Below are 15508 nucleotides of genomic sequence, written 5' to 3' on the forward strand. Positions count from 1 at the left end.
GAACAGCATATGCAAAGGCCCTGTATCAGGAAGAAATGTAGAGCACTCAAGAGGCCAAATGAGGCTGTGCAGCTGGAGCCCAGAGCTGAGAGGATGGAGGTGCAGGGAGAGGGTAGGGAGGCCACAAGGAGTTCTCGTACCTTTAAAAAGCGATCCCAGATATGACTCAGGTGACATGATGAGTCCATCGAAACGCGTGAGGCTCCCAATTTCTCTCTGGTTTTCAGGAAACTTGGCTCCCACCCCAGCTCCCTGGAGTAGAGGAGGATCCAGGGGGACCCATCTGGGGGTCCCGTGGGGCCAACTCAAGTGTCCCTCAAGAACTGGATGGAGAGTCAGAGAGATTAAAGGCCCCTGGTTTTGGGCTCGGTCAGGGGCAGCCAAGCTCACAGATGAACCGCAGTGGAGGCAGAGGGGCCATGAGCCAGCCATGCTGTGGAGACGCCAAGAGAGGCAGGGGCCAGTGCCTCAGAGCTACCATTGGCCACTCTGCTCATACCTTCCTCTGCTTAGGCCACCGGAGTCCACTCACTCCCGTGCCTGTGGGGCCAGAGCCTGTTGAGGACAGAGGTGCGTGTTCCTGGTGTTATTGACCGTCTCTGGGCCCTGAAACAGAGGGGGTGTAAGTGGATGGATTTCTGAAGGATAGAGGAACGAATGGGCCCCCAGTCTCCTCTCCTGAGCTGCACGGAGCCCCTGGGGCCTTCCGGTCGGTTGCCCCTGTGTCCTTGCAGAGCTGGGCCACTGCAGGACGGGCAGAGCTGGGTGTCACGGAGCAGGGCAGCCTGGAGCTGTCAGGCAGGCGAGGTGGCCATGGCGTCTGCTCCCTCCAGCTTGGCTCTGGCCGGGTTCCTCGGGGCACAGACCGGTCTGACGGGTTCCTCAGCCTTGGAGACCTTGATTTCCAGGAAAGCCAAACTCTTAGACAGCAGAAGGAACGAGGCCTGGGCGGAGAGAGGGCTCTTTTGGAATACTGCTTCTCCTCTGCGTTGGGCCTTCCCCAGCCCCTGCTCTTCCCCAGCCCCTGCTCGCAGACCTTGCCCTTGTGATCTGAGCCGGGGGACTCCGGGCTGATGGGCACCCTTCTCTCCCCACCTCTCCCAGAGGCAACAAGGAGCTCAGGAGGGTGAGGGACAAGGAAAGGAACCTTCTTGTTGTGACCCTAAACTCTGTCCCTATGCCCCCACCCCACTGCATCGGGTGGTAGTGTGGGGTAGAGCTTATGGGTGTGGGCTCAGGGCTGGGCTGCTGGGGTTCCACTCCCAGCTCCACCAGTGACCTTGGGCAAACTCTGTGCCTCCTTTCCTGTCCTGCACTCACACGGCTGAGACGCCTAAGAGCACGTGCGGACCTCGGCCTGGGGCCTGGCACTTGGGATCCCACGTTAGCGGCGTTTCTCCACCGCATCTTCTCCCTCGGGTCTCACCTCCCAGCCTGCTGACTGCCGGTCTCTGCTTGGTCCTCCTCCTGCTCTCAGGGCTCAGGGTTACTCCGTGGCCTCTTCTGGTCCTGCTGCTGGCTATCGCTTCACAGCCCAGGCCCTGGCTCTGTGTCCCACGCTGGCCACTGTGTCCCACGCCGGCCACTGCATCCCAGAGCTCTAGACATAGCACCCAGCTGCCTCCTGCCCCTCACTGCTCACACTGCACAGCCCCAAACTGAACTCAGCGTCTCTCCCCCAGGCCACTTTTCCTCCCAGTCCTCTCCCCACCCAGGGCATGGCGCCATCAGTCACCAAAGTCATGTCCCCACAGCTCCCCCGATGCTCATCTTCTCCACCCTATCTCCTGACCATACTGTCTTTTCTCCCCCCCCCCCCAACTTTCTCTCTTTCCTCTTTCTTTCTCTCTCCTTCTTTTTCTTTTTCTGGCTCCCTTCCTTCCTGTTGGGATAGAACATAAATATAGTAAAGTGTGTTAACTGCTCAAATCTCAATGGTACTGTTTGATCAACTTTCATGTCTACACCTGAGTACCTGCCACCAGGTCAAGACATAGAGCATTTTCATCTCCCACAAGTTTGTTTCATGGCCCTTCCCCACCCCAGAAATAACCATTATTCTGCCTTCTGCCTCCATAAATCAGTTTCACCTGATTTTGAACTCCACATAAGCGGAATCAAACAGTCTGCACTCTGAGACATTGAGATGGATGGATTAGAAGTGAGAGTCCATAGAACTCTGATCGGTTCATCTTTGACAGGGACACTGAAACCACTCAAAGGGGGAACATAGTCTCACTCTTCCAAATCCTGGAAGAACTGGATATCTATAGGCAAAGAATGAAGCTGGACCCCTACCTCACACCATAGACAACAACAACAACAACAACAACAACAACAACAACAAAACCCTCAAGAAGTCCTAAGGTCCTAAATGCAGAAGCTGAAACTATAAAAGTCTTAGAAGAAAGAATAAGCATTAAAGAACATTATTAAGAATGTGAAAACAGAACCCACAGAATGAGAGAACATTTTTGCAAATCACATATCTAAAGAGCCTAGTATCTAAAATATATAAAGAACTCTTACAGCTCAGCAACAAAAAAGATAAATAACCCAATTTAAAAATGGACCAAGAAGCTGACTAGACCATCCTCCAAAAAGAGATAAAAAAATGTTCAATAAGAACTTGATAAGATGCTCAGTATCCTCAATTGTTAGGGAAATGCAAATCAAAACCAGAATGAGATGCCACTTCACACCCACTAGGAGGACTATTAAAAACAAAAACAAAAACAAAAACAGTAGGGCACCTGGCTGGCTCAGTTGGTAGAGCATGCAACTCTCGATCTCAGGTTGTGAGTTCAAGTCCCACACTGGGTGTAGAGCTTACTTAAAAAAAATAAAAATTAAAAAATTAAAAAAAGAAAAAAACAGAAAATGACAGTGCTGGTGAGGATGTGAAGAAAGTAGAAGAACTTTGAACACTGCCAGTGGGCTTGTAAAATGGTGCAGTCACTTTGAAAAGGTGCTTTGAAAAGCAGTTTAGCAATTCCTGGAAAAGTTAAATATAGAGTTACTATACGACCCAACAATTTCACTCCTAGAAGAGACTCAAAAAACATGCTCATACAAAAACTTGCACATGAATGTTCACAGCCCTGTTACTCATAATAGCCCCAAAGTGGGAACATCCCTAATGTCCATCAAGAGAAGAGTGGATAAACAGAATGTGGTCTAGCCATATAATGGCATGTTATTCGGCTATAAACAGGAAAAGTACCACAACACGCACGAACCATGGAAACATTATGTGAAGAAGCCAGACACAAAAGGCCATATACCGCGTGACTCCATTTATATAAAATGTCTAGAATAGGCAGATCCGTAGAGAAAGAAAGCAGACTGGTGGTTGCTGGGGACTTGGCACAGACAGGGATGAGGAGTGTCTGCTAACGAACAGGTTTCTTTTGGGGATGATGAAAATGTCCTGGATATAGATAGTGGTGACGGCTGCACAGCCCCGTGAGTATACTAAAAGCCGCTGAATTATATACTTCAAAATGATGGATTTTATGGTACATGAATTATATCTTAATAAGAGTTATTTTTAAATATGCTATCGTTTTAAAAAGTTAAAGAAGTATGCTCTCTTTTGTGTGTCTTCTTCTTCCTTTTTTTTACGATTTTATTTTTAGTTAAGTTCTACCCCCAACGTGGGGCTGGAACTCACAAGCTTGAGATCAAGAGTCGCACGTTCTACTGACTGAGCCTGCCAGGTGCCCAGTGTGACGTGTGCGTGTGCGTGCGTATGCGTGTGTGTGTGTGCGTGTGCGTGTGTGTGTGTGCGATGTAATAGATGAGAGCATCACCATGCTGTGCTGAGTGGCGGCTTATTCTTACTGCTGTGGGGTATTCTGGTCTATAGGCATCTTACATTGATTCATCACTTTTATTTACTTATTTTTAGACAGAGAGCACGCACGCACATGTGCACGAGGGGGGTGGGGGAAGGGCAGAGGGAGAGGGAGAGAGAGAATCCCAAGCAGGCTCCACGCCTAGAACCGAGCCCTATACAGGCCTCGAGCTCACAACCCTGAGGTCATGACCTGAGCTGAAAACAAGAGTTGGAGCTTCACGGACTGAGCCACCCAGACGCCCCCTGTCATGTCTCCTCTTGAAAGACATTTGTCTTGTTTCTGATTTGGGACTCTTAGAGATCTGTTGAGTTCTCACACTTGTCTTCTGATGGATGTGCGATGGAGATTTCTGGCGGTCTGTGTGGAGAAGGGGGTGCTAGGTCCACATATGTATCCATCTTAACTTCGGGAGGAAGTTAAAATGCCCCAGTTTGCCAAAGTGGTTCACCCATTTCACACTCCTGTGACCAAACTCCGAGACTCATGTTCGTTCCACATCCTTACCAACACTTGGCATTGTCAATCTTTTTAATTTTAGCCATTCTGGTGTGTTCCATAAGGAGGTTTTCATTTGCATTTTCCTTACAATTATTGAAGTTGAGCATCTTTTCAGGTCTTTCTTGGCCACTTGGAGACTACTTTTTGTCACTTGTGTGTGTGTGTGTGTGTGTGTGTGTCTGTGGTTGTTAGCTTTACCTTAAGGATGTGTGGGATTTTTTTTTTTAATGTTTCTCCATGAAGTCATTTTTTAAAAAAGATTTTATTTATTTCTTTTTGAGAGAGAGAGAGAGAGTGTGTATGTGTGTGAGCACCAGCAGGGGGAGGGGCAGAGGAAGAGAGAGAGGCAGGCTCCTTGCTGAGCAGGGAACCTGACATGGGGCTCGATCCCAGGACCCTGGGATCATGACCCCAGCCGAACTCAGATGCTCAACTGACTGAGCCACCCAGGTGCCCCCGATGTAGGATTTTTAAAAAGTATATTCAGGATATGAGATCTCTGTCAAAATCTATTCCCAGCACTGGGCTTTGCCTTTTCACACTCTTCAGAGCGTCTTTTGCTCAGAGGATGTGTTTACTTTTGCCGGGGTCCAGTTTATGTCCTTTCAGTTTATGGTTGGAACCACGTGTGTCCTATTTAAGAAGCCCTCACCTGCTCCACTGCGGGGTCTCCCCGGCACTGCTCCGACCCCTCCCCCCGGGGCCCCACCCACTTCTCGTCCTCCTCACTGCATGACCTTCTGGGACAGGGTTGGCTCCTCTGTGTGTCCCCCGGACCGGCACCGGGTCTGGCACGCCCTAGGTGCTCAATAAAAGCTTCATAAATGGAGGCAATGTCCTGTGGCCCAGCTGGGGATCATTAAAACTGTCAATTAGCTCTAAACACCAGCTCATCAGGAACATTTGAGCAAAGCCGGGGAAGTAAAAAAAAAAAAAAAAAAAAAAAAAAAAGTTTTGGAAAAACCAACAACGCAGGAATGTTTCGCTTTCTCCCCAACCAGAGCATTAATCACGAAAACTCGGGCCTTGTTAGCATTATTTATTCTCACCGTTGAGAGAGAGCTGCGGGGCGAGGGGAGCCTTTTCTTTGCACACGTTGGCTGTACGGGCTCCCCAGTGGTCGCCCCCAAAACACCGTGGGTGTTTGCTGCCTCCGGATGTGGGGGGTCCCTGGCCTCCTAGTCCTTCTCTTCTCCGTGCGTGATGACGTAGCATAGGTTCCGGTAATCCAGGTTGCCACACACATCTGGCGGGAAAGCCGCAAACATCTGCTTGACCTGGGGACGGAGAGGGGAGTCAGCCGGGACTCGGGTCAAGGAGGGGCCAGAGCGGGCGGGTCACCCAAGGGCGTCAGGCAGAATGTGGCTCCCCTCTCTGCAGATGGGGCCCGCAGCCACCCCCACTCATCCTTGTCCTCCTGCAAGGAGTCAAAGGGGTCATCACCTCCGCGTCTAAAGAAGAGCCACTTTGCAGGGAGGGGCTGCTGAGAAGGGCCTGGGCCGGGCAGGACCTCCCCCGGAAGATTCTAGGCAGTGCCCTGGAAAGCCCACACTCACCTCGTCCTCACTGAACCGGTCTGCCTGGGTCATGAGCTTCTCTTTGATGCTGCTCGGGGGAGAGGGAGGGTCAGGGTCAGAGTCAGGGCCACCCTGGGCGTGCACACGCAGATCCCGGGGGGTGGTGAGCGGACAGGCGGTGGGGAGGCGTCGTGCCCCAGCAGGACACCGGCCAGATGGACCCCCTCAATCTCTTCTAGACGGACCGCTAGCTCAGCCAGAGACTTGGCTGACATGGGCATCGTGCCTCCGAGAGTACAAGGTGCCTGCACTCCGCCGAGGCATGAGAAAGCCTTGCCCCGGTCTCCTTTGCTCCTCGCAGCCCTGGGAAGCAAGAGCTATAAGCCCCCTTTCACAGAGGGAAAAGCTGAGGTTCGGGAAACGTCAGGACTGGCAGTGACACGGTGGGGCCAGAGCTGCCTGGGGCCCGGAGGAGCGGCGGGAGGTGAACCCCCACAGGACTGGTGCCCCGGGAGCTTCGAGGGCCGCCCCCCCCCGGCCTCTCTGGGGGCACAGCGGGCGGGGATGGGATCAGAGGACCGAGCCAGGCCCTGAGCGCCAAGTGTCCCGTGGCGCCGGCAGTGGCGAGCCGGCTAAGGACCGACGCACATTTTCCATTATTTATGTTACTGTGGGACAGTCACAGTTTCCGACTCTCTGAGCTGGGGACTGTTCACAGACTCTGTTTCAGCCAGAGCCTCCTCTGTGGCCTTCCTGGCAGGCAGCCAAGTCTTCCAGGTCTGATATCCCTGGCCCGGGGGCGGGGGGGGGGGAGGGGTTCAGTTCCCAAACTGGGTCCCTGAAGTGTTCCTGACCTTGCACTGGTGGGAGTGAAGGCGTGTGCCGGGAGAGGGGTTGGTCCAGACCACTCCAGGGGTTGGCCTCACTGCCTCTTGGGGGTCCCCAAGATGGGCATGGGAACCACGGACCCTGAGGGAGGGGTGAAGGAGAGGGCCCCAGCCTGCAGGAACCCGGAACAACCCCTCACCTGCCCCTGGGGAACACGAGCCTCACAACTTTGGGGGTGGGGGGTGATGAGAAGGTGTGAGAGACAAGATGGACCTTCTCTGGTTTCCCTCCTGCCCCCTCTACTGCCCCCCCCCCATTATGTAAGGATTCTAGTGGGCAGCAAATCAAGCCTCAAAGCCAAGGCCTCAAGCGTCATAGCAATCAGTCAGGAAGCCTGTGCCGCGGGAGGAAATTTTGCCTGCCCCAGGCTACCCACAGGCCCAGCGAGACCTCGGAGGCCCTGAAGGCACTTCCCCGGGGACTGTTCAGTGTCCTAGCCCCCTGGGCAGGCCACCCCTGCCCCCCACCCTCGGCTCTGCTCAGTGCTCTCACTGGGCTGAGGCATAGCGGGCATGGGTGCCCCCACCTCCACAATGCCAGCCCAGTGGGCCCCAGGGCAGACCGAGTCCAGGGCCTGTTGCATAAGTTACCCCACAGAGACCCTCTCTGTGCTAAGCCTTCCCCACCCAGCCTCCCCCACGCCCCCCAGCCGCCCCCTCACCAACCCTGCAAACACCAAGCCCTGTGCCTTCATGGCTGTGTTCCGGCATCTAGAACGTTCCCTGCCCCAGCCTAGGCAAACCTTCGTTGCCCTTCAAGGCCCACCTCTACCACTGGGAAATCTGCCCCCAGTGACCCCACACTCCCTATACACTTCCACACAGAAATGGGGATGCCGGGTCCCAGAGAGGGGAAGGGACACCAAGCGATGGCTGAGCTGGCCAGGGCAGTGCCCTCCTGGTTCCTGGCCAGACACTGCCGAGCTGGCTAAGCACTGCTTGGGGGAGGAGACTGGGCCGCAACCCACCCTGACCTCACCCAGGCTCACTGATCACCTGAGCCTTTGGAGAGAAAAAAACCAAAGGAAGGGCAGAGGAACTTACAAATCAGCCTTGACAAAGCCTTTCCCTTCGGTGTCAAAGACCTTGAAGGCGTGGAGAATGGTCTCCTCCGGGTCTGTACCTAGAAATAGCACATACAGGCAGGGAGAGAGCTAGGGTGAAGAGGACAGGCCGGGGCTGGGGGCTGGTGGGGGGCTGGATGGGGGGCCTCCTCTCCAACTCCCACTTCACGGTGGGAGCAAGAGAAAGATTTCTGAGAAACAAGGAATAGGAGCAACGACCAAGGGTTCCACGAAGAGTTATGAGCAGCCTGTGCAGCTGTACATGGAGACCCCAGCTGAGCACTTGCTACGTACCTGACCCTCCTGACCGTTGGCCTGATTTTACAGACAAAGAAACTGAAGCTCAGAAGTCATGATTAGTGAGGCGGGCTTGCGGTGGGGGCATCTCTGGGGCTCTCTCGTGACCCAGGATGTGCATGCGGGGTGGCAGGTCAAAAAGACAGTGCTGTACCTGGGGGGAAGGCTGGGCTCGGGCAGGAGCACTGGAGGGTCTGCAAGATGGGGCGGGTGGGGGGCAGTGGGCTGGGGGGTAGGGCAGAGCAGTTCTGTCACCCCCACGGTGTGGGCTCTGGGAGAAGATGTCATTAGAAGGAATGTGTCTATTACCACAACGGGATGGAATACCTAGCCCCTGGTTGTACGGATGGGGAAACTGAGGCTCAGAGAGAGGCAGGGTCTGGCCCAAGTCCTCACAGCTATCAATGACAGCAGGTGACCTGGTGACCCTTCCCTGATGCACTCTCCCCTCTGTCACATGGCCGCCCTGCTCACTGTGGACCAGGCATGTCCCCTTCCTTCCTCAAGGCTCAGCTCTGTCACCAGTGACACAGAGGCAAAGGTGGTGTTTGCTGCCCACCTCCCAGGATCAGCTTGCAAAATGGGTCATTAATGGTAAAGATCAGGACAGGATGCCATCTGAGTCACTCGGTGTCTCTGAGGCCAGCCAAGGGGTGCTGGCCCCGCTGGCCTGGGAGCTCAGGGAGCCCACAGCCATGGGTTTCCTCCGGCGAGGGCAGCAGGGAGCCCATGAGACCAGGCCAGAGGCTCAGCCCAGGGTCCCTCTGGGGCAGAGCCCCAGGCACTCACCGCCTGGCCTCAGAAGCAGGGAGTGGGTGCCCCAGGGATTATGGTGGGGGGCTGGTGGGAGGTCTTGGCCTCCCAGGGTGTGTGAAGAGTCCTCGCTGCTGGGCCAGGCTGGCTCCAACCCACCTTCAGGAGGACCAGCGGCCCTGAGGTTAAGGCCCGTTGTCCGCACAGTGACCACAGCCCAAGCCTCCCCCCACCCCCCAGAGAGGGTCTCTGCTCTGCAGACCGCAAACCACACAAGTGAACGGGCTACCGAGTGGCCACTGGGAATCACGTGACCAAGTGTCTTCGTCCCAGTTAGAGGGATGAAATGGGGCCTGCCCCAGTCCCCTGGCTCCTGTCCCCACTGCTGGCTGAGAGTGTGCAGTCTCGGTGGAGCCCCAGTCCTGGCACCCCTGCAAAACTGAGAGAAAGCTGCAGTCTCTTGGCCCCGCCTGGCCCTGGGTCCTGGCTCTTAGCTCAGCCGTGCGCCCACATGAGCTTCGGGCCTCCCGCGTGCAGTCACGGCTAGAGTCACGCATGTCTTCCCCAGGACTGTACCCCTGCCCCAGCCCCCTGGGCTTCTGAGCTCTTCAAGGAGGAGGCCACGGTCCCGGGAATAACCCCTAACAGCCTCCTGGAGGAGGGCCAGCTCCGGGCTCCCTGCCTGCCCCACGTCCGGCCCTCTGTTTCCGCTGGAGGGCGGGGCTATTGGGCCACACGTCAGGTGCCAGCCTTCTAGCTCCAGGACCAACCAGGACAGCATGTGTGGAGGCTCTTGTACCTCCCAGCGGGCCTCAACCCATGAGACTGTTAGGATTTCTCGCCAGACATAATCTGTGATGTTGCTAGGGTCAGCCCTGTAGTGGGTTGAGGGTGGCCCCCAAAACGTATGCCCGTGTCCTCATCTCTGGAACCTGGAAATGTCACCTTGCTTGGAAAAAGGGCCTTTGCAGATGTAAGGAAATGAGCTAAGAGGGGAAGATCGTCCTGGGCTATCCTGATGGGCCCTAAATCCAGCGACAAGTGTCCTTCTAAGAGTGAGGGGCAGGGAGATGGACAGACAGAAGAGAAGGGGGGCAGTGGGGCCACAGAGACCGGGGTGGGAACAACGCAGCCACCAGAGGCCAGAAAAGGAAGAAAAAATGGGGCTTTCCCCTCGAGCTCCTGATGGAGCCTCTTGCGGGATTTTGGATTTCTAGAAGCCGGAACTGAGAGAACACATTGAGGCTTTTCTGAGCTGTCAAGTTTGTGGTTTTTTGCTAGAGCAGTCCCAGCAAACCAACACAACCCCCATTTTACAGGCAGAAAGTTGAGGTGCAAAGCAGATAAGCCTGGCCCAAGGTCACCCTGGGGGTCAGCGGGAGGGCATCAGGCAGGGGCAGCCCGAGGGTGGGTGGGGAGGAGTCTCACCTCCCAGGGCAGCCACAGCCCAGGCTGGCCCCCTTCCTCTGCCCAGGGAGGCCTCGAGCCCAGGAAAATGCTACTAAGGGGCAGAGGGTAGCTCCCCGGGGCCCAGAGAGAAAGGGACAGAATTTCCCTGACTGCTGCCCTGACCTCACGCCCCAGGCCCGGGAGTCGTGGTTAGGGTTCTATCCCTGCCACTTTGTTGCAGGGGCACCTGGCACAGGGATGGTGACACCTCTGAGCCCCTCAAGCTGTTCCCTGGAGTGAGTGACCCTCCTGGGGCTGGGGTCAGTCACTATAGCTTCCAGAACCCCACTCCCTGTACCTCTCCTCCCGTTGGCCGTGAGGCAGGGCAGGTAAGGTGAGCCCAGGGGTAAGGAAGTAGGGCTGGGGTCCCGTCCTGATGGTGGGCGGAGGGCTTTCACCCAAATTGTCCCCTCCCAGCCCCGGGAGGCCCTACTCCTACTCTGGTGTAGAGGTGGAGAGTGGGGTGGGGCCCAGGGGGCCGGCAGCTGGGGCTGCACCATGCTCCCAGCTGTCTGCACACAGAGCCGGGCTGCCCAGCCTCTCCCCAGAGCCCCCCGGGGCCTCGCTCACCCTTCAGCTTCTCCCCAAACATGGTCAGGAAAACGGTGAAGTTGATGGGCCCAGGGGCCTCCTTCACCATGGCCTCCAGCTCCTCGTTCTTCACATTGATGCGGCCTGGGGGAGGGGGGGACACCCAGGAGCACAGTGAGGGACAGAGGGGACCCCACTGCAGGCAGCCTAGGAGAACAGAGCTCAGGACCAGGGAGCATCCCGCAGGGTCTCCCAGCTCTACCCTCCCACCCCCTGCCCCGACTGAGTGCTCAGGCCCTGCCCACCTGCTGGGGGACCTTAAGAGGGGGACACATTTGGCCACAGTTTGCACTGGGCTGCCCCCAGCCTCACTGCACGCCCCCCGCCCCGCTACCACCTCAGCCTCCCTAGAAAGGACAGCAAGTTGGTGATTATCTCCATTTCACAGATGAAGAAACTGAGGCCCAAAGAAGTGGAGATGCATAGGGGCTGGAAGACTGAGAGCTCAGAGCTCTTGTGGTCCTGGAGGACGTCACCTGGGGGTGGGGACTCTGGGGTTCCTCGTGGTCCCAGGGGACAACCACATCTCTGGGAGCTCAAAGCTTAGTTAGATATGACTTGGTTATGCCCCCTTCCCCCGACCTGGACCCCCACCCCATTCATGCCTTAAGGCCTCTCCCTGGGCCCTTAGAGAGGGCAAAAGCCTCCCCTGGCCGCCGAAACCCGGTAGCCTTGAGCCCTGCGGACGTGTCCAGCCTCCTCCCCCAGCCTCTCCCACTACTCTCTTGGCCCCCACCCCACCCCAGCCTCCTAGGCCAGGCCTTTTAACGGGCCATTCATGCCCCTGCTGCCCTCCCTGCGTCGCTGGCCCAGATAGTAGCCTCCAGGCACAGGACACCCGTCCCCTGAGTCCCACGGCTCCCAAGCCCCTCACGCCCACTACGACTTCTGCCCTGGCCTGTCCCCAGGTACCCACTCTTTCCAGAAGGCCTGGGCTCAGTTCTGCCCCAAGCCCTGAGCCCCCCCAGCTGCTGGTCACCCACCCAAGGCAGCAAAGGTGTCCCGCAGGTCCTCCTTGTCGATGAAGCCATCCCGGTTCTGGTCCATGATGGTGAAGGCCTGGTGGAGACAAGGGTACTGAACAGCCACATACCCACTTGCCCAAGCCTAGGCCCCTCCCCAGACCCCCCCGCAAGGGGCTTTCCCCCTGTACACTGATGCCTGGGTAACCCCAGTACAGAGCCCTCTGGCCAGCCGGTTCCTGGCTCAGCCTGGCACAGCGCGAGAGTGTTGGCTGACCCACTCAGCTCCCACTGCAAGCCAGCACGCTGCAGGAGCGCCATGCCCATCCCTCACGTCGTGCTGTGGCAACCCCATTTTACATAGAGGGAAACTGAGGCTCAGAGACCCAAAGGACTCGCCCGAGGTCACACAGCAAGCAAAGGCTCAGGTAGGGAGGGGGCGGGGGTTGCCCAAAGACAGCAAGTCACATCTCCGGGCTCGGAGGCACACCATGGCGGCCTCTAAGGACTGTGACATCATCATCACCCCCAGGGACTGAGGGAGACCCGGGCCTTGCCTGCCCCCTGAGTGTTTCCATGCATTACTCCTCCCGGTGGCCCCAGAGGGCACTGACCAACCTCTTTAAACTCCTGGATCTGGGACTGATCGAACATGGAGAAGACATTGGAGCTGGCGCCACCTTCTCTCTTGCGGGCTCTTCTGGGGGCCTGGGAGGTGCCGGGTGGGGTACTGCAGAAGCCCCTCCTCCGGAGGTCAGCCATGCACCCCGCCCGCCCCCTGCGCCTCCCCTCCCAGAGTGTCACGGTCCCAAACGACACGGCCGCCCTGGGCCGCCGGGTGCAGCAGACACACAGGGCTCCTAAGGAAGCCTTGTGGACGAGCTGGGCGTTTGTCCAGCCTGAGGCCAGAAGCCCGTGGGCCCCCACCCCATGGGCCTGTCAGCGGCTTCCCGACTTGGTGGGGGGAGCCCAAGCGGTATAGCAGAGAGGACACGGTCCGGCCATATCTCTCTGCGTCCATCCCACACCAGGGCTCCCCTGCGCCCACTCGGGGCCCAACTCAGGGAGCCGATCCATTGAGAAACGGCTGCCCAGAGCTCGGGGCCCATCTCCATAGCAGGTAGAACGGGCGACCACCCACACGGAGGGTCTCCGGCCAGCCTTCCTGCCTCCACATGCTTCTCTCAGGATATCAGGGGCCTGAGAGCCCACCATTGACCATTCCCTGAAAGCTCTGGGTCCCCAAGACCCCCAGGGCACCTCGCCCTCAGTGGCTATCACCATAGCCTTGCATGGGCCAGGATTCTCGGACTTGGCTCTTGTTGGGGGGAAAGGAGAACCCGGGCTTCACAGAGCCGGAGGGGCACGCGGTGTCCCCCCACCCCCAGCCCCCTGCCTCCATGTCAGTGGTGTCAGGCCTCTGCCCACCCCACCCCACAGCGTGGGCTTCCCTTGCCTCCCCCGCCCCCCGACCCCTGTGTGGTCTCCCCTCCCCGAGCTCACGCCTGTCCCCCCACTCAGCGCTCACTCCCACTTCCCCTCCGGCTCCCAGGCTTGGGCCGGCTGACTTATAATTAGCTTTTACTGGGTGCTTTGTCTCCACTAATCCTTTGAAAGGGGGCTGGCAGGGCAGCCAGGATGTTTCGTGCTGTAAAACTCTGTAATATTTATAAATCCCTTCAGACATCATAAAGAAAGGAACCTCCCTGCGGGGCTCATCTCACATAATTACATGCACATTTCCCTCTGATTAATAAAAAACAATCACTTCCGTCTGTGGGGTATTCTGCCCTCTCTCTCCTCAGACCTGCCCTAAGCCTGGGTGTCCCCCACCCCTGTCTCAGCCAGCTTTCCGTGTCCCTATCGTGGCCCGTCACCCCACTGTGTGCCAGGCCCTCCTCCAGAACCCCCAAGGGAGGACGGGGTTGTTCTCTCGGACTCCCCTGGGGGCACCCTGAGCCCCAGGGCCTTGAGCGGCGTCCTGCTCGCCCAGCTGGGACCGTTTCCAGCCCAGCCGTCTTGGAAACTGCCTTTTACAATGTGCCCCTAAAAAAATGAAAATCTTCCGAAAGGAACACCTCGGGGCAGAAGAGGGCACCTGGACCTGAGTTCTAAACCTGCCTCCGCTGCTCGCATCCCTGCGATGTTGAGAACCTCGGGGGCCTGCTCTGAGCCTCAGTGTCCCCACTTATGAACCGAGCTGATCCTACCTCCGAGCATTGGGACGCTGATTAGCTGCCTGCTGCCCTCCAGCCAGGGTCTGTGCCCAGCCCTGGGGACCCCGTGCTGAATCAGGCCCCGCCTTGTCCCCAAGGGTCCCCCAGTCCCACTGGGAGACTGATGATCAGTGGGGAGTGATGGAGGGACGGACAGACACTGAGAACACAGAGGAGCCCTTATGGCATTGGGGCACTCAGGGCAGACCTCTCGGAGGAGGCGGCTTCTGAGCTGAGGCTCGGGAGGGAGAGCGAAGGTGTGAGACAGGGACGAGAGAGAGGTGCCACTGAGAGCCTGAGGGGACACCCAAGGGGCTGGAGACAGAGGCCAGGGGAGGGCAGCAGGGCAGGCCCCACGCCAGCCTGTGTAGGACCCAGGCTATCCTGGAATATCAACCCCGCCCCCCAGGAACCACGTCCTCTAACTAGGAGCAGAATCCTGCTTCTGCCGTAACACCGCCAAGCCTAGCCCACCTGTCTCCCTCTACCCTCCTCTTCCTCGTTCCTAGCCCCCCCGCACTTCACTGCGGCAGCCCCCACCGAGTCCAGGAAGCAGAGACCCAAATCAGGACCTACATGGACAGACTGGCCGCCCATTAAGGACAGTCCAGGGTGGGCCAGGTGCAAGGATAACATCAAGGGTGAAGAAAAAGGTCAGGACTAGGGACAACATCAGGTCAAGGTCAAGGATGTCAGTGAGAGGAGCAAGGTCAAGGTCAGGCTGAGTTCAGGCATGAGGTGAAGGTCAGAATCACACACGAAGTCAAGGTCACAGGATGAGGTCAGAGTTGAGGAATGAGGTCAGGGTCAGGAGGCAGGGCAGCCCCAGCCTACCATGGTCTGGAGAGCTCCCTCTCGTCGCAGCAGGGCTGGAGGTTCTCAGGGATGGCTCTTGAAATACTGCTCCAGGTCCAGACACCAGTTCGGAGGGTGGCAAAGGACAGGATGGAGGCCTCCCTGCCAGGCACCTGTTTGGGGCCACTCAGAGTGGGTGGGGTCCAGACACTGTCCAAGCCACAGGATCTCCGCCTGTACCGGGCCAAGCGGATCTCTGCACCCAAGGGACAAAGGCCCAGGAAGGGGCACTTGGCCGAGAACACATAGTATGTTGAGGTCTGGAACCAGCTGGGAGAACTTGGCCTTGGGCCATTTGAGGTCAGGAGAGCTTCCATACCCATACCAGCCGGGAGAATTCAAGGCTGCAACATGGCCCGACCCCTTGAGCTCTGTGACTCTGAGTGGGTCACTGTCCTCTGGTGAAAAGTGGCAAGCACACGTCACCCCGTCAGCTTGGGAGAGGGTTTCTGCTTTGTGGTTGGTTACCAGGGTGACCATGACCCCCTCCAGACCTTGGGCCATTGAAAATGTCTGGGCGCTGAAAAAGCAAAGAGACAGACAAAAGAAAAGTAGACAT

The 15508-nt window shown here is 57.3% G+C and overlaps 1 protein-coding gene across 1 annotated transcript; it reads right to left on the reverse strand.

The window, feature by feature from the left end:
• Positions 1-5412: 5412 nt before the first annotated feature.
• On the reverse strand, positions 5413-15137 carry MYL10 (myosin light chain 10). The gene is made up of 7 exons (XM_045773882.2): positions 14929-15137; positions 12497-12586; positions 11900-11975; positions 10896-11000; positions 7807-7885; positions 5915-5963; positions 5413-5635 (listed from the first exon to the last, which is right to left on the reverse strand). The coding sequence occupies exons 1-7, from the start codon at positions 14929-14931 to the stop codon at positions 5537-5539; spliced, it is 501 nt and encodes a 166-aa protein (XP_045629838.2). The 5' UTR covers positions 14932-15137; the 3' UTR covers positions 5413-5536.
• Between the last annotated feature and the right edge of the window lie 371 nt (positions 15138-15508).

The sequence above is a fragment of the Ursus americanus genome, chromosome 2, assembly GCF_024610735.1.
Source record: "Ursus americanus isolate L20-20 chromosome 2, mUrsAme1.1.p, whole genome shotgun sequence".
NCBI classification, from domain to species: domain Eukaryota; kingdom Metazoa; phylum Chordata; class Mammalia; order Carnivora; family Ursidae; genus Ursus; species Ursus americanus.

What these genes read in the sequence shown, in the direction of transcription:
- MYL10 (XM_045773882.2), bottom strand. An exon ending in GTTTGGGGAGAAGCTGAAGG is followed by an intron (nt 7,886 to 10,895) that starts GTGAGCGAGGCC and finishes TGCTATTTCTAG; the next exon opens with GTACAGACCCGGAGGAGACC. An exon ending in ACCGGTTCAGTGAGGACGAG is followed by an intron (nt 5,636 to 5,914) that starts GTGAGTGTGGGC and finishes CTCCGTCCCCAG; the next exon opens with GTCAAGCAGATGTTTGCGGC.